Source organism: Diplotaxodon limnothrissa, linkage group LG5 (genome assembly GCF_057381915.1).
Source record: "Diplotaxodon limnothrissa isolate DT_005_m linkage group LG5, D_limnothrissa_male_GT1.1, whole genome shotgun sequence".
Classification (NCBI taxonomy): domain Eukaryota; kingdom Metazoa; phylum Chordata; class Actinopteri; order Cichliformes; family Cichlidae; genus Diplotaxodon; species Diplotaxodon limnothrissa.
In genome coordinates, this window is record NC_140600.1 from 2,522,401 (window position 1) to 2,541,367 (window position 18,967).

Consider the following 18,967-nt stretch of genomic DNA (forward strand, 5'->3'; position numbering starts at 1 on the left):
ACTATTGCAAAAACGGTAATTAGATTACCGTTACTTTCCCGTAGGAACGCTGCGTTACTGCGTTACTAAAACCGTGATTTTTTGCGAGAATGTCTCACGACAGTGACGTAAGCGAGTGCGCCATTGGTGACAACAGCTGTGTGCAGATCAACAATGGATCACATATCGATTGTGGGAGAGAGTATGAGCGTGCAGCGTTTAAAGCGTGGAAGTGCTGACCTTACTTTGAGTTTGATTCCATAAAAAGTGACAAAAACATTAGTGTCCGCTTTGCATGGGAAGAAAACTTCTTTTTACAGCGAAAAAACCCCTAAACTTCCAAGCAAGCACCGAGTAGCTACGACGTGATGGGAAACTCACAGAGAAACTCGCGGATTCTTCCACTGACCGCGGCACACCTGCACCAGGGTAAACCTCCGCCTACCCCACTGCTGCTTTACAGGTGAAAATAGAGCAAAAGGACCGCTGAGTCTTTGACTTTATTTATTTTCTGCTGTGTTTTACTTGCATCTATTTGAAAGAGTGAGTGTAAACACAAAAAATATTTTATGTGCTGGAATGTGCAGAAAATAGGTTTAAATGTTAAACTAATTTATTCAAGTCAGAGAATGTTGCATATAATTAAATTTTTGCTTGATGCATAAAGTTAAAAGATTAAAACTAATAAAACAAGTTTTAAAAAGAGACTTTTCCATTTGATTACATTTTGTATGATGGATTATGCAGAAAAAGTAGAATTGGGCTGAAAGATCTATCGCTTTATCACCTATTCAGGTTGTAAATCGTTTTTTTAAAAAGTAACTAAGTAACTAAGTAATTAATTACTTTTGAAAATAAGTAATCAGTAAAGTAATGGGATTACTTTTTGGGGAAGTAATCAGTAATTAGTTACTGATTACTTTTTTCAAGTAACTTGACCAACACTGTTGGTGAGTGATGATAATTTGTGCACCAAACATGACAAGTGAAATCTCCCGCAGCTTAAACATGTGAGAGGTTGATCGCGCAGAGAATCGCTGAGCTTATGTGAGTGCGTTGTTAGGTGACGGCTGTGTGCGGACAGGGATAGGACCCAAGATGCAGACTCCAAACTTTTTTTTTTTTTTTTTTTTTGTGGCCTGTCCCGTTTGGCTCTTTTGCCATCAGAATTGTTGTCTAAAGGCAAAGAAAGATGCCCAACGGATTTACTTTACCAAACTGACCATCCCAGCCTTGCCGTAATGGTCCATTTGATTCACCTTTTATTGTTTATTTTATTTTCACTTACTGAATACGGGACAGATTTGACTGGGGGAAAGAAGGGGAGAAAGAAAGAGGGAAAGAGAAACAGCTGAGAAGAGGGACGGGGGAGAAGGGCAAAAGACAAAAACCAACAGAACAGGCAGAAAAAAAATGCATATATCAATCACCTGGATCACCTGCTGAGAAAGAAAAAAGAAAGCAAGCAGAAGAGAACAAGAGTAATAGAATAAACAACATCACAATGATATATGGGAATATGACAGTAAATACTAAATGTTAAACATTATTGTGCAGCACATAAGATCAACAGAACACAGTGTGCTTTGAGGTAGGAGCCAAAAAGGGTGTAGTTTGTGGGTGTGATCACCCGTGTGTACACCTGTGAGCATGGACGCGTTTGTTTTTTGTTTTTTAAAAGGTTCCTTCATGTAATAATCTGCTAGAGGGTGTGGGGGGGCCACAGCCCCGTCCTCCAGGGCATGAAGCAGGTGTGGAGGAGATCAAAACTCCAGACATCCAGAGGCCCCCAGAACACAAGAGACCAAGGAAGACCAACAGAGGGGCAGCTGCGCCACTGTCCCGGAAAGAGCTGAGGAGAGTCCCAGATGAGGGCTCACTCAGCAGCCGCGGAGCAGAAGCCAGGGGGAGTTGCAGTGACGCGCCCGTGAGCTCCGCCGGCAGCCAGCTGCGCCTGAGTGACCGAGCCCCAGGCCGAGAGGCCGGGGGCACCCCACCTCCGAAGTGGCCCGAGCGAGCCCCAGGCTCCAGGCCCCGATAAGCGGCCGCCAAGGAGTGAGCCAGTGTGTACCTGGACGCCCATCCCCGGACACAAAGAACCACCAACGCACCGATGTCTGAGGGGGTCCACCACTGGCAGGGGAAGTGGTGGTAGGGGGAGATAGGCCTCCAAACCTTGGAGGGCCTGAGATGTCCCCAGAGAGGTGGCGCCTGACACCCAACCTGACATATAGACACAGAAATACAGGCACACACAGACACAAACATCCATTCCCACCCTCATGCTCTCATATGCACTTACTCCACACTCAACCAACGTGGAGACAGACATAAAGAGACGTTGTACACACGATCACACTCCCCAAGCGTACTCTACAAACCGGGTCTAGGTGCCCCCGCCCCTGGAGGGGGGAACTGCACCCAGACCCAGGTGGTGTTTCCCTTTTCCCTGCGGTGGGGGGAGGCAGACCGCCCCGACTCCGCAGCAGCAGGAAGGCTCCACACTCCAGACCGCAGTCGGACGGCCAACTCCTCCTCCTAGTCCTAGCCCCCCTGCTCCAGCAGGTCACAGAGAATGGGGGTGAGAGAAGACTCCAAACCTCCCTCCACCCGCTCATTGTAGTGTTGATGCATGTGTGTTCTAAGGTGCATTTAAAACCCAGGAGGGCTTGGAGCTACCTGCCAGAGAGCAGCAGGTAAGCGCATGGTCCCTCCTGCTAGCCCTCAATGTCTACGTGTATTTAAAATTGAGAGGTGGGCAACGATGCCAGGGGTGGGGTGTACACCCTGATGGTACTTTGGACTCCGTGCATCGTGCCCACCCCCAAGATCCTATATGTATGTGTAATGAGAGTGTGAGTAATGTGAATGTCTAAGTTGTGGGATAAAATTGAGGCAGAGGCAGCCAGAAGGGGACAGAGGGGGGGGGGGGGGGGGTAGCCTCCTCTGCACCCTGGTGACATACCCCCACTCCAAGGCCCTGCATGTGTGGGTGGTTGTGGTGGAGCGGGAAGAGGGAGGCAGCTGGAGATGGGGAGGGAAGGAAGGGAGGGGCAAGTGACCCCTCCCTGGGGCCAGCTCCCCCGCTGACCCCAGTATTCACCCCCATACTCCGCGACCCGCCAGGGAAAGGGGGCCCAGGCCCATCCAGACCGGGGCCCAGTGCAGCAGCGCCGCCCGGCCCCACAGAGCCCGGGACAGTCCACCCAACCCCACCACAGAGAAAACTGCACCCACCCCACCATCCACTCATCTTCCAGACTACATAAGACAATAAACACCCAGGCTGAGATCTTCCTCCACCTCTCCTGTATCTCCCCCTCCTGCAGAGGGAGCTCCTGAGGAGAGGAAAGCTCCTGCAAGATGTGACAATCTCCCCCACCAGTTGAAGAGCCCCTCAGGTGGCTCGACGCACCGGCGGCACCCTGCTCCAGGGCTGGGCCCCCATGCACCCACCCGCCCACAACCCCGGCAACACACCAACCAGGACCCAAGCCCCCGAGGCCCGGTCCGGGTCCCAGCCCAGAGACGGAGCGCCCCCAGAACCTCACGCCCATCCCGGACCCACCCAGGGGCAGCCAGGCTACCAGGTCAGTAACCCACGTCCGTCAGCACAGACCCTCCCCTAGCCCCGCTGCACGCAGCCGCGAGGAAACAGTTACCTGAGAGCCAACAGAGCCCCTAACCGGACATGACCGCTACCCCGGGTTGAGCCCCCCAAGGAAGATGCCTCCGGGGAACCCCCCGACGCCCTAAGCCTGTCCCTACCCCCACACCAATCACAACAGTGAAGGCGGGACCAAACTATGACCCCCCACCCCCACTAGGTGATGGAGCTGATCAAAGGAGCCCAGAGCAATTGATCTGATGTGGTGGCAGAGGCTGTATCAAGACTAATGTAATCTAATAGATAATTTCTATATTGGTTAGAGTTAAGATTATTTTTATTTTTCCAGTTCATGAGGACTGTTTTCTTGGCTATGCATAGGGCAGTGAAAACCATATGGGCTATATTCTTTTCTGAAGTGACATTATCTAAGCTGCCCAACAAACACACTAAGGGGGAAGTTGGAATGTTACATTTCAGACACTTCGATAAGTCTTCACATATCTCGCGCCAAAACTTCTGCACTGGTGGACAGAACCAAAGAGCGTGGATATAATTGTCCGGTGAATTGGTTTGGCAGTGTGAGCAGTTGTTGGTAGACGTAAAGCCCATCTTGAACATCTGATGACCTGTATAGTGCACTCTATGTAATATTTTGTATTGAATTAATTGAAGACTGGGATTTCTAATTAGATGAAAGGTTTTTAAGCAAATCTGAGACCAGAAGTTTAGGTCTAAGTTAACTGATAAATCCGCTTCCCATTTTGCAATAGGAAGTGATATTGATTCATCTGTTTTAGAAAGCATTCTGTATATTTTGAATAGTAATTTGGGGGGTTTAAGAGTAAGAAATTGAACCACACTTGGTGGTGTTTGTAGTTCAACTTGACCCGGTTTAAATTTCTTTTTTACTATGGATTTAATTTGTTGATATTCTAAAAATCTTTTCTTGTTGATCCCATATTGTGTAACTAGTCCGTCAAATGAAATAAATTCTGTTCCTTCTAGTATATGTTCTAAATATTTGATTCCTTTATCACTCCAATCTGAACAGTTTATCATATTATTGTTTTGTAATATGTCAGGGTTGTTCCAGATAGGTGTACGTTTGCATGGGATTAATGAAGACGCCATCAATTTTAGAAACTCCCACCATGCTGTCAGAGAAGAGCTGATGTTGATGCTTTTAAAGCATTCATGTCGTTGGATGTTTGAGCTGATAAATGGTAGGTCTGAGATCTCTAGATTATTGCAGAGTGCTTGTTCTACATCTAGCCAAGGTTCATCTAAGGTTCATCACATAACACAGACTCACATGCAGGCACTACAGAGGGAACAGAGACGTGGGACCAGGGCAGACACAAACACTGACTGAACACGGGGATATAAGAACTAAGGATACACAGAGACGCGAACTAGACAAGGGGATACAGGTGATAGGGAAGACAGAGCAACTAAAGAAGACAGAGACATAAACCATAAGACAGAACTCAAAGAAACCAAAGACTAAAAAGTATAAATAATATAATAAACTCAAATACCCTGGGTCAACGACCCAGGCATCCTAACAGTACCCCCCCCCCCCTTAAGGGCTGGCTTCCAGACAGCCCAAACCAAAACACCAAAACAAAAAAAACCCAACCAGGGCGGGCGGCGGGGGAAACAGGATGGAGGACTCGAAACAAAACCAAACAAGGAGCCAGAAACAAAAAAAAGAACAAACAATGGAGCCCGGAAAGCAACAGAACAAAAGACAGGCTCACGACAGGCGCAGGCGGCCAGGAAAAACAGTTCACAAAAAGTTCAGGGGGCCGACCCGGAGGCTGACGGCCCAAGAGCCCAGAAAACAGTTCAGGGGGCCGGGCAGGCAGGAGACACCGGCGACGACGGAGTAGGTCAGGAGGCCGACCGGGCGGGAGGCACCGGCGGCGGAGCAGGTCAGGAGGCCGGCCGGGAGGCACTGGTGGCGGCGTAGTTCAGGGGGTCGTCCATGACGGCAACGACATCCAGTCATCGGCCGGACAGGACGTGCAGGCCGGACAGGACGTGCAGGCCGGACAGGACGTGCAGGACGAGCAGGACGTGCAGGACGTGCAGGCCGGACAAGACGAGCAGGCCGGACAAGATGTGCAGGAACAGACAGCATGGAGACCTCAGGAGCAGACGAAGCTGAACACTCGGAGGCTGGACCAGGCGGAGCTGCAGAGGCTGAGGCCGGACCAGGCGGAGCTGCAGACTCGGGGGCTGGACCAGGCGGAGCTGCAGACTCGGGGGCCGGACCAGGCGGAGCTGCAGACTCGGAGGCCGGACCAGGCGGAGCAGCAGAGGCAGGACCAGGCGGAGCTGCAGACTCGGAGGCCAGACCAGGCAGTGGAGCCGGTGGTGGCTGAACGGCCTCGCCAGAACCATCAGCAGACACTGGGACGTGCTGGCTGGGTCCTCCCGGACCCTCAGCTGACGAGGCGGGTGGCTGAACGGGCCCCTCGGACCCTCCAGCGGAGACGGGTTGCTGAACGGGCCCCTCGGACCCTCCAGCAGGAAGAGACGGCTGAAGCGGTTCCTCGGACCCTCCAGCGGAGACGGGTGGCTGAACGGGCCCCTCGGACCCTCCAGCGGAGACGGGTGGCTGAACGGGCCCCTCGGACCCTCCAGCGGAACCAGTTTGCAGAACAGATGAAGTGGGTGTGATGTCAGAATGTCCAGAGTCAGAATGCTCAACAGTTCTGTTGTGGCGGCGGCCAGAACGCCGTTTCCTTCGGGATGAGGAAACAGGAACCGGTGGAGAAAAAGAGACCTCCTCCTCATCCTCCGACCACATAGCTGCCAGGAAAAAGGCAGGCGAACGAGAACCCAGCTGGTGTGGGGAGGGAGAGGAAGTCTGTGGCAATGTTGAGACAGAAGGAGAGTGTGTGTTGTCCCGGGGTAACAGTGGCGAAGATGTAGAGAGTAAGAGAGCAAGCTCACCAGCCTTGACTTGCTCTCTCCAGGCAGTAATGGTGTCGTCCAACTTAGTGTCCTTAGCAAACTGGCTAAGCCGGGGGTTAAAGCGAATGATGGCCTCCACCACACTCAGCCCCACTGCCATGGTCCTTAAATCAGGGGACTGGGCGATGCGGTCAAGCAGGCTCACCATCCGCTCCATCTCAGTGTTGTACTCCGAGGAAAAAGAGTCTGCGGGGTCCATGTTCTGGTCGCGATCTTCTGTTAGGTGACGGCTGTGTGCGGACAGGGATAGGACCCAAGATGCAGACTCCAAACTTAAACTCAAACCAAAACAGCTTTACTGCTGAACGCAAACATAACATAACTGGGGAAAAAACTCAAAATAAACTAACACCGGTGGACTGGCAAAACACACAGCAAAATAAACGGTAGATCACGACACGGACACAGAGAAACACAGGGCTTAAATACACAGAAGGAGCAATCAGGGAATGAATAACAGGAGGGAAACACAGCTGGGGCAAATCAGAACTGACAAGACAAAAGGAAGCGTAAACTGAACACACTGAGATAAGACAGAGACCTTCAAAGTAAAACAGGAAACACATAACACAGACTCACATGCAGGCACTACAGAGGGAACAGAGACGTGGGACCAGGGCAGACACAAACACTGACTGAACACGGGGATATAAGAACTAAGGATACACAGAGACGCGAACTAGACAAGGGGATACAGGTGATAGGGGAGATAGAGCAACTAAAGAAGACAGAGACATAAACCATTAAGACAGAACTCAAAGAAACCAAAGACTAAAAAGTATAAATAATATAATAAACTCAAATACCCTGGGTCAACGACCCAGGCATCCTGACATGCGTGTGTAAAAGCAGCAGGATATATATTTTAGTTCTGCTGAGCCAAATAAGACAGGTCAGGGTGAAGAAGTGACAGCCAAAGAAAAGCTTACCACAAAACGGAAAAGTTATGACAAATCAGACTATAAGGCAAAAAGAAAGTGCAGCTTTATGGTTTCATGGACAAAAGAATTTCTGTGGCTGCAATATGACGAGCTAAATAACCAGGGCTGCACATAAGTGGTCCGCAGGTGCGCATTCACTGTCAAAATAAAAAACGCGCACAAGATAAGAAGTTGCAACGCGTGTTTGCGTACATAAGATTTTCTGGAGGAGGACAGACATTTGTTTAGAACTCTTAAAGATGTCGAAGAAGCTCCTTTAAGCAATTACTGTGATGTTCCTCCACCTCCAAAGAAATGTCAGGAGTCCGAACCACAAAAGAATCGCGTATTCTCGGAAAACTAGTTGCAGGAGGTGAGCTGGCTTCAAACAAATGATGAACACACAGAGATGTGGTGCAGAATGTGCCGTGAAAATTTAATAAATGACAAATTAAAAAGGCATGAACTTTTTTTTTTTTAATTGAAAAAATATCGAACCATGACACCAAAGTATCGAACGAAACCGTGAATTTTGTGTATCGTTGCACCCCTAATATTTATATATACACTCAACAAAAATATAAACGCAACACTTTTGTTTTTGCTCCCATTCCCCATGGGATGGACGTAGAGACCTAAAATTCATTCCAGATACACAATATAACCATCCCTCCCAAACAGTGGTCACAAATCAGTCCAAATGTGTGGTAGTGGGCACATCCGCCATATTGAGATAATCCATCCCACCTCACAGGTGTGCCACATCAGGATGCTGATCTGACATCATGAGTAGTGCACAGGTGTACCTCAGACTGCCCACAACAAAAGGCCACCCTGGAATGTGCAGTTTTTTGCGCTATTGGGGGTCTGGGGACCCAGAACCGGTCAGTATCTGGTGTGACCACCATTTGCCTCATGCAGTGCAACACATCGTCGCATGGAGTCTATCAGATTGTCAATTGTGGCCTGTGGAATGTTGGTCCACTCCACTTCAATGGCTGTGCGAGGTTGTTGGATATTCGTGGGAACTGGTACACGCTGTCGTATACGCCGGTCAAGCACATCCCGAACATGCTCAATGGGTGACATGTCCGGTGAGTATGCTGGCCATGCAAGAACTGGGACATTCTCAGCTGCCATCTGCCCTGAACAATGTGAACCATGATTCATCCGTGAAGCGCACACCTCTCCAACGTGCCAGACGCCATCGAATGTGAGCATTTGCCCACACAAGTCTGTTACGGCGACGAGCTGGAGTCAGGTCAAGACCCCGATGAGGACGACGGGCATGCAGTTGAGCGTCCCTGAGACGGTTTCTGACAGTTTGTGCAGAAATTGTTTGGTTGTGCAAACCAATTGTTCCAGCAGCTGTCTGGGTGGCTGGTCTCAGACGATCTTGGAGGTGAACCTGCTGGATGTGGAGGTCCTGGGCTGGTGTGGTTACACGAGGTCTGCGGTTGTGAGGCCGGTTGGATGTGCTGCCATATTCTCTGAAACGCCTGTGGAGACGGCTTATGGTTGAGAAATGAACATTCAATGCACGGGCGACAGATCTGGTTGACATTCCTGCTGTCAGCATGCCAATTGCACGCTCCCTCATTGCTTGTGGCATCTGTGGCATTTTGCTGTGAGACAAAACTGCACATTCCAGGGTGGCCTTTTGTTGTGGGCAGTCTGAGGTACACCTGTGCACTACTCATGATGTCAGATCAGCATCCTGATGTGGCACACCTGTGAGGTGGGATGGATTATCTCAATATAGCAGATGTGCCCACTACCACACATTTGGACTGATTTGTGACCACTGTTTGGGAGGGATGGTTATATTGTGTATCTGGAATGAATTTTAGGTCTCTACGTCCATCCCATGGGGAATGGGAGCAGTAACAAAGGTGTTGCGTTTATATTTTTGTTGAGTGTATATAGACATATATACGTATAGAGACATCTGTGCTGAGTATGGTCTGGAAGTCCCGAGATCAAAATGGGAGACGCCCCCAAGAGTGGGAGAGAATGACCGAGCTAAGATCCTGTAGGACTTCCAGATACAGACGGACAAAATGGTGGTGCCTAACCAACCGAACATAGTGGTGGTAGACAAACGAAAGAAGACAGCCATAGTGATAGATGGAGTGGTTCCGAATGACAGCAATATCAGGAAGAAGAAACACGTGAAACTTGAGAAATACCAAGGGCTCAGAGAAGAGCTAAAGAAGATGTGAAGGGTGAAGGTAACAGTGGTCCCAGTGGTAATCGGAGCACTAGGTGCGGTGACTCCCAAACTAGGCGAGTGGCTCCAGCAGATCCCGGGAGGAACATCAGAGCAACATCTTCTGGACGTCTCTGTCCAGAAGAGTGTAGTCCTAGGAACAGCTAAGACCCTCAAACTCCCAAGCGTCTGGTAGAGGACCCGAGCTTGAAGAATAGACTGCCCGCAGGGGCGAGTGGGGAATTTTTTTTATATGTATATGTATATTCGGCCCTCGCACTTAACTAGGCAGATTGATAACCATCATGACGCTTGCCCATCAATAGAGTTGGAATGTAGTGGAGTGGAGTGTAAATAAAAAGGCTGAATAGCCTTTATACAAGCACACACACACTTCTTAGCATTGCAGCTCTAATCCAGCTAATTAGAGTTAAGCTAATCCATTTGCTAATATAATAGCTAAACCGTGAGCTACCAGGAATGGGAAATACAGTGAGGAAATGGATTTGAAAATGAGAAATGGAATCGCCATTTTAAATTTCAGAAATATATCTTTGATTTGTTTTTAATTAAATGACTTCTTTTCTCTTTTTAATTGTATTTTTTCATTTGAAGTAATTCGTTTTGAAATATTGATATAAAAATATATAAATTGATTTATAAATAGTGATTTTATTTTAAATTCAATTGTTAAATAATAGTAATATTTAAATAAGTAAAATAATTGTTTAAAATAATAATTTACTAACGCATATTTTATTGCCGATAACTGATAACCAGGATAGATAGGCAGGCAGACTAACAATTCAAAGGAATTAGACTACTGGGAACCGGTTCTCTACAACAACTGGTTCTCGATTATGTGCACTCTGCTGTATTTGCACCAGTAAAATGACACAGCAAGACATCATTCTACAAACGGTTTCATAGGTCTCTCCACCTACCTCCAGGGTGAAGGACAGCACTACATCAGACTTGGACAGCGCATTCTCATCCTCCTGGCCCATGTCCATGATGGAGGTGTTGTGGCCTCGTTTTAGCTTCTGCAGCTTGAACTCTCCTCCTTTGGACACTGGCATGCTTTCCAGGTTTGCCATCAGAAGGTTGACAGAGGATCGCAGCTCCTCAATGTACATGGCCTCCATTTCTCTAGAGACAAACCGAGGGAACTTCCCCCCATACTGACAAAAATGGGAAAGCAGCCAATTAAATAATGAACATGATCCAACAATCTCCCTTGTGTGTTCAATAAAGTATCTATCTATTTGTTAAATTTTGATAAAGTCTATTCCAGCTATCACAGGGCAGGAATAAGGGTACAAGACAGGTTGCCAGTCTGTTACAGGACTAAAATGGAAATGGAGACAGCCATTTCTGCTCACACCTACTGCCAATTTTGCCAGTCAGTCTAACATTCATAACTTCAGACTGTGAGAGGACGCTGGAACATATAAACTCCACAGAGAAAGGCCCCAGCCAGCTAGCAGATTTGAACCATTACTATTACCATCTATTAATGTGGGTTCTACCTTATAATATAAAGCGCCCTAGGATGACTGTTGTTGTGATGTGGAGCTGTATAAATAAAATTGAATTGAACCTTCCAGCTACGACATAATGGTGCTAACCACCAAACCACCGTGCTGCTCATTTCTAATAAATGTTATATAAATGTAAAAATTTAACTGAGGAAAAATGTCTGTATTTATATCATATGTTGAAATATAAAATAAGAGTCAATCCTGACCTATTATTATTATCCTAACCCTATTATTAATCTCCTCAACCATCCAAATGTCTTACCCGAGCAATCTGGTCTGCCATTTGAAGTCGTCCATCCAGCTCTCTTCTGATCTGTGCTGCCTGTTCATCTGGGTTGTCCAGCTGGGGAAACATATTACACATATTGTGCATATTGCTCTTTTTAAACAAAAAACTCCCAAGTACACTAATAAGACACAACCTCATGACCACTGACAGGTGAAGTCAATAAAACTGGCATGGCATGGCACGCGAGATATATTGGGCAGTGTGCTCTGTAGCTAGAATGTTTTCAATTTAGAAAATAATCGGTGCAAATTAATTAAATTATCTTGAATAAAGAAAACAGTGTTTGAATATTAGTTAAATGTCAGTGCTGTAGTTCAATGACTGAAAGTTTAGATGGAGAAAATAGGTGAGGGGATTTATTCAGTACTAACTGCCTCAAAGCCCTCCAAATGTCTACCATACTTCCTCTGATAAAAGCCAGGGCCCCAGGTAACCTTGCAGGACTGGTAAATGACCTGGTAAAGGGCCTGCATTTGTATAGCGCTTTACTTTGTCTCTAAGGACCCCAAAGCCCTTTACACTACATTCAGTCATTCACTCATTCACACACACATTCACACACTGTAATCATCAGCCCCACTCGTTAAATAAATAAATGTAAATGGATTGATAAAAAATAATTAAAACAACACTGTCATTTCTGCCATTTGAAGTTTTGCTTCAATGTACAAATCACAAATATGAAATACAACAGCATGCGGGACAAGCTTTGGGAGAGGCAGTAGGAAAGTAGGAAACCAAAAGGCAGAGTAGACCCTAGAAAGATTGTAGAGCTAACACAGAGAGACAGGCAACCATTTGCACTCACATTCACACCTATGGGCAATATAGAACCAGCTAAATCCCACTAACAGCATGTGTTTGCACTGGATTATCAGACTCTTCCAGGGCAGTAGGTCTCAAAATAGTAGGAAGGTAGAGTAGGTCAATTCAATTCAATTCCATTTTATTCATATAGTGCCAAGTCAAAACAACAGTGGGCTTAAGGTGAACCCTACAATAATACAGAGAAATGCCAACAATCACATGACTCCCTTTGAGCAAGCACTTTGGCGACAGAGGGAAGGAAAAAATCCCTTTTTTATAGGAAGAAACTTCCATCAGAATCAGGCTCGCTAATGGGTCATAGATTTTTACAATTTTAAGTTGTTTTTTTTTATTTATGTGCTCAAATATAGGACATATGCATATTTTAAGTACTTCAAAATCTAAATGACAGATTGTGATTAATTTTGACAGTAAGAAATACCACTGAAAATGTAGTTTATGAGATATTCATGTACAAACATTGCATTACATTTGGTGTGAAAAAACAGGCCTGAAAGTTGGTAACAAAGGGGTAATGGTAGAGTAACAAGGGGGAAACAAGTGGGTAATGATGTGGTAATTTCTATGTTATTACTATTCAATTAACAAAGTAATAACCATGTAATATCCACGTAATATCATGGTAGCAACAACGGTTACGGTTGAGTAATATTATTTATGAACTTTATGTAATAGGATAATAATAGCCCCAAAACTGGGGGTAACAATGTGGACATACAGCTTGGTAATAAAGTGGTAATTGTAGGGTAACAAAAAGGAAACTAGAACGTAATAATGTGGTACTTTCTAAGTTATTCCCACTCAATTACCTCTGGTAGTTTCTGTGTAATAAGCAGGAAATATAGCTGCAAAATGCAAAACCTGAGTGTTTCTATTTAATAGCATTAATAACCTGTTAAAGCAAACTAAAAAAAGTGTGTGATTATTATCTAGTAACACATGTGGTAGGTTCTGTATAATAAGCATAAATAAAAACAGCGTGCAAAGAACTGGCTGCCAGTAGGTGGCAGACTGCTGCTGTACTGGAAATCTCTTTATTTTATGTATTAAACGCATCACTAATAGTAGTAATACTTTCTCAACTCAGTGTAGAATAATCACTCTTGACACCAGTTGTATGCATGTAAAATGTTATCAGGTGGGCCACAAGGTTTATTGCCTTCTCACAGTGAACCCATTGAAGACTTAAGGGTCTCCAGACATCCTGTTGTAAAGGAGGTGACAGTTGGTGACAGTTTATCTTTCTTAGACCAGGAGAGGGTCAAGGGTGAGCTGGAATGAAGAGATAAGGATATATGATCTGCTGTGGAATGTTCTTTGTTTAAGAGTGTCTGTGTCTGTGTGTGTAAGGGCAGTGGCCACAATTCAGAGATCACCCTAGTGTTTGGCTGGAGTGGGTCTCTCCATATTGCAATATGTTTATTAAGTCATTTCAAAACGCTCACTGGGTACGTTGCAGGTTATTGTTAAAATTTCCATAACACTGCCTACTGGGAGTCTGCACTTTCAATTTTATCCCTGGAGAAAGACAAAGAAGAAGTAGGGTGCCAGGTTTCCACTTTAGCCACCGTTTGCCTCCATTTTGGCTTGCCTTGTAGAGCCATGCTTACATAAACCAATGGATTATAACAATACATTTGGAATCAACTTATACCACATACCACAACTTACACCACTAACAGTGTAGCTAACAGTAGGTTAGTAGCTAAAGTTAGCTTACCTAAAAATACTTAGAGTACTTCTAAAAACTAAGGTTGCATAAAAGTAAGATTGTCGTGACCTGACCATTATTGGACAAAGTTTATTCCAACATCAAAATGGGCTACAGGGCCAGACCTTTGCCACATCTGGGTCAGTCTGACCACTTGTCACTGTTTCTAATCCCTGCATATGCCCCCCTCAAGAAAACTGCTCTTACCATCACAAAGAATATTACCATATGGCCAGAGGGTGCCTCTCAGCAGCTGCAGGACTGTTTTGACAGGACTAACTGGGATATCTTTGAACATCAGGACTTGGAAATGTTCACAGACAGTGTCCTCTGCTATATAAAACATTGCATAGACACTGTTACAGCAGTCAAACGGATCCGGGCTTATCCCAACCAAAAGCCCTGGATGACCCGGGAGGTCAGGCAGCTGCTGAAGGAGAGGAACATTGCGTTCAGGTCTGGCAACAGGGATTACTACACCACAGCCCGATCCAACCTGAAGAGAGGCATCAGAGAGGCAAAGGGGGACTATAGGAGGAGGATTGAGGACCATCTGAAGAGTAATACCAGCCAGCAGGTGTGGCAAGGCATCCAGCACCTAACCAACTATAAGATCAATCTCGGAGCTGCGGACGGTGACCTGGAGCTGGCAGAGGAGCTGAATATCTTCTTCGCCCGCTTTGAGACCAGGGTACCGGAGGTATTGGAGCCACAGCAGCAACACGCCACCCATAGCAGCACCACCCTCACCCTGGAAGAGCACGAGGTGAGGCGCATGCTGCAGGCTGTTAACCCGAGGAAGGCGGCGGGTCCTGATGGTGTGCCAGGTCGAATATTGAGGGATTGTGCAGAACAGCTGGCTGGGATCTTCACCAGGATCTTCAACAAATCCCTCGCACAGGCGACTGTCCCACTCTGCCTGAAGTCCTCCACCATAGTCCCCTTGCCTAAGAAGCCCCACATCACCGGCCTGAATGACTACAGACCGGTGGCACTCACCCCAGTGGTAATGAAATGCTTTGAGAAGCTGGTCCGCAGACACATCACAGCAGCCCTGCCCCGCAGCCTGGATCCACACCAGTTTGCCTACAGAGCAAACCGGTCCACGGAAGACGCTGTAGCCACAGCACTCCTGCTGCATTAACTCACCTGGAAGAGCATGGTAGCTATGTGCGGATGCTCTTCGTGGATTACTGCTCAGCTTTTAACACCATCCTTCCACACAAACTGGTGGCCAAGCTACAAGACCTGGGGCTTCCATACAGCACCTGCATGTGGATCAACAGCTTCCTCTCGGGCCGTAGACAGAGAGTCAGAGTTGGCCATCACACATCCTCAGCCCTGAGTCTCAGCACTGGCTCACCCCAGGGCTGTGTGCTCAGTCCACTGCTCTACTCTCTCTACACACACGACTGCACTCCTCGCCACCACAGCAACATCTTTGTGAAATTTGCAGATGACACCACAGTGGTGGGGCTCATTACCAAGGGAGACGAGTCTACATACAGAGACGAGGTGGAGCAGCTGACGTCATGGTGTAAGGCCAATAACCTCCTCCTCAACACTTCAAAAACCAAAGAACTCATAATAGATTTCACAAGGAAAAAGGCAGAGATCCAACCACTATTCATAAATGGGGACTGTGTAGAAAGGGTGGCAAGCTTCCGCTTCCTGGGAGTCAATATAGAGGAGAACCTTTCCTGGAGTGTGAACACCTCCGAGCTGCTGAAAAAGGCCCAACAGAGACTGTACTTCCTGAGAATTCTCAGGAGGAATAACATCACACAGAGACTGCTGGTGTCCTTCTACAGAGCCACCATTGAGAGTGTTCTAACTTACTGCATATGCATCTGGTACACTAGCTGCACAGGGGCTCAGAGGAAAGCACTCCAAGGGATCATTAACACCGCCCAAAAGATCACTGGCTGCCCTCTCCCCACACTGGAAGTTCTACACAATGCCCACTGTTTTAAAAAGGCCCAAAACATCATAAAAGACACCTCACATCCTGGCCACTCCCTGTTCCAACTGTTGCCCTCAGGCAGACGGTACAGGGCAATCAGAGCAAGGACTAATAGACTCAAACACAGCTGTTATCCAACTGCAATAACACATCTGAATACTACAAAAAAAATGTCCATCACGCCACTCTTGTGTTAATCTATGCACGGTCTGAAGCATGTGTGTGGGAATGTATGTGAATGTTTTACTGTTATATCTTATTAGTATTTTAAGTATTCTATCTATTTTATTTATTGAATTTTATTGTTTTATTTATATTTTGATATTGCTAGGGATGATGCAATGATCGGGGACCATTCTTCATTTCGTTGTTCTCGTGACAATGACAATAAAGTTTCTGATTCTGATTATTGTAAATATGGATAGAGAACTTGATGTGGTTAGTTATAGTTTCAAATAAGACATAGATATTTGCCCAAAAATTGAATATTCCAGTTTTCAGCTGAGAGGCTTGATCTTTTGATGGTCAGGGGTCAATCAATGATGAAGGTGGATCAGGGTCATGGTGTTGCGCCCCCCACAACCCTGAATTGAACAAGCACGAGAACATGGATAGCATCTTATTTTTGTGTACTGGACTTTTTTTTAAAATTGCACCACTTTTTTTTCCCTACCTGAAATATATTTACCATATTATTTGCTGCCATCCACGTCTAAAGTATGATGTGAAAGATGGTGCTCTACACGCCTACGCCAATCTAATGTATTCATATGTGTTGTACATTTAAATATAATTATTAACATTTTGAATATGTGTTTCCAGTACATTACAGACTTCCTGATGCTTGTTTTAATCAATTAATCAATTAATAGAAAGTGGTACTAACACTTTATGCAAAATGGAGATGGTCAAGCAGGACTGGATGATCTGAGATAAATAGGAATCAGAATATTTCAATAATCCGTAAGGAAATTATCACCCATAGTAAAAACTTTTACTATTTTCTTACTAAAATAGTTATTTCAAATATAGTTGAAGAGTTTAAGTATCATAAGAAGTTTCTTATTTCAACTCATTTACCCTCTGCATATGATTGCATTTATATATTCTAGCTTTCTTGTACAAACAGTGAGTGTGCAAAGATAGGAAAACATCTGAAAGCTATAAGCTGGGGCCGATGTCTTTATTATCAGGCTGGTGCCTAAGTGACTGTGTAAAGAAACTTCACAGAAGAAAACAATTGTGCAGACAAAGGTTGTTTGTTTATATATAATGGTGGTGTAAAGACTGCTTTTGCCGTACCCATTTGCAAAAAATGTTTTTTAATTTTTTTCAAAATCTCAGAAAATCAGTTCCAAAGCTCTAATGCTTATTTTTTCACAACAGTCATCAGTTGCAAAACCTTTTTAGGGGGTTGTGTTGTTGTTTCCTCTTAAGTGCGCCTTATTCCAGGAAACAGATTTAGCTAAAAACTCTGAAGTTGTTAACACTGAGATGAGAGAAACTTAGAGTTGATGTTAACCGTCTTTATGGATCAGAAACTCAGAGTCAGTCACTAGAGTAACAGACTGACTGTTGGCAGATTTTTTTTCAACAAACACCTCTATGCTCTATTCGAGGAAGCACGTGGAAAAAACGTAACATTAAACTCCGAGTTGATTAAATCTGAGATCAACAACCGATCCGCTGTTCAGGAACAGGAAACTCACAGACTTACTTCAGTAACTTCTGAGATTTCATTTCATTGCTCTGTGTAACCATTTGTTACACAGTAACGACAGTTACACGACAGTAAACTTGAATCTTGAATCTTGAGTTTGTTCACTCAACAAAGTGTGTTTGTGTGTGCACAGAGTAAGAAAGGATTATCATTAGCGGAGCCCTGGTACTATGATTCAACATGGTAACACATAAATAAATAGCAGAGCACCTGCCAGTGCTGACTGAATGCATGTGAGTGTTTGATGGAAACCACTTAAGGACAGAAAAAAAACGCTTGTATGAATGGGTGAATGAGGAATACAAACCACGTTGCTCGTAGTAGAAAAATGATATATAAGAACCAAGCCATTTACAGAAATGTTGTTTGCATTTAATGACTAAATCTCAATCTGTGAAGAAATTTTAAGATTAAATGTAATCAGAACACAGACTGTTACCCCGGTAACTAGTGATGTGTCGGTCGCAAATGAAACAGCTCTTTGAAGTGTTTCTTTTTTTTTCTTTCTCTCACCCTCTCTCTCTCTCGCTTTTTTTTTTCACTTCACACTGCATGTGAGCCTTGTGTTTGTGATGAGCAGAGAGGGGAGGGGCGGTAGGTACACTCGCAGCAGCAGTAGCACACAAACAGAGCAGGAGGGAGAAAGGGAAAGAGCCAGGGGCAACAGCAAGAGACAACATCAACACATTAGAAAGGTATAGTAATGAAAATGAGTGACACCAAGAAAAGAAGCAAAATCTGGAACCATCTCAATTTTATTGACAATGTAAAGGCAGCGTGTAGAGTCTGTAAGAAAAGGATATCAAATAGAGCCGGTTGGGAATGGGAAGATAAAACACAGTCAGTTGAGTGTGATATTAATGAAGGTGCCAGTGTGTCTACTGTAACTGTTGCTGCTGCTTCTGCTGCAGTATCTACAGCATCATGCAGTATACCACCACAAGCACATAAACCAACCCAGAGCTTTATGAGACAGTTTTAGCAGAAGTCTTTGATCCAAGCAAGACAGAACTCAACTGATGAAGAACTGGACAAAATCATTGCACTTGATTTCCAAAAAAATTCTGTTGAGGATTCAGGAAGTTTATTCATGCACTGAATCCTATTTTATATTGTTGTTGATAATAAATTTATTAAAGCAACAAAAAAACCTGAAGAGCTGCTTGGGAGCAGAAAGAGCCGGCTCTTTTTAGAGAGCCGAGCCAAAAAAAAAAC

The 18,967-nt window shown here is 45.3% G+C and overlaps 1 protein-coding gene across 4 annotated transcripts in view; it reads right to left on the reverse strand.

Annotated features, from left to right (window-relative positions):
• LOC146631433 (calcium-dependent secretion activator 1-like) overlaps window positions 1-18,967 on the reverse strand; it is a 342,226-nt gene that overhangs the window by 233,102 nt on the left and 90,157 nt on the right. For all 4 annotated transcript variants that reach the window (XM_085352951.1, XM_085352948.1, XM_085352949.1 and 1 more), the window contains exons 4-5: window positions 11,504-11,584; window positions 10,645-10,881 (exon numbers count right to left, since the gene is read on the reverse strand). In XM_085352951.1, coding sequence (XP_085209077.1) covers window positions 10,645-10,881; window positions 11,504-11,584 — 318 coding nt within the window. The remainder of the gene's footprint in view (window positions 1-10,644; window positions 10,882-11,503; window positions 11,585-18,967) is intronic.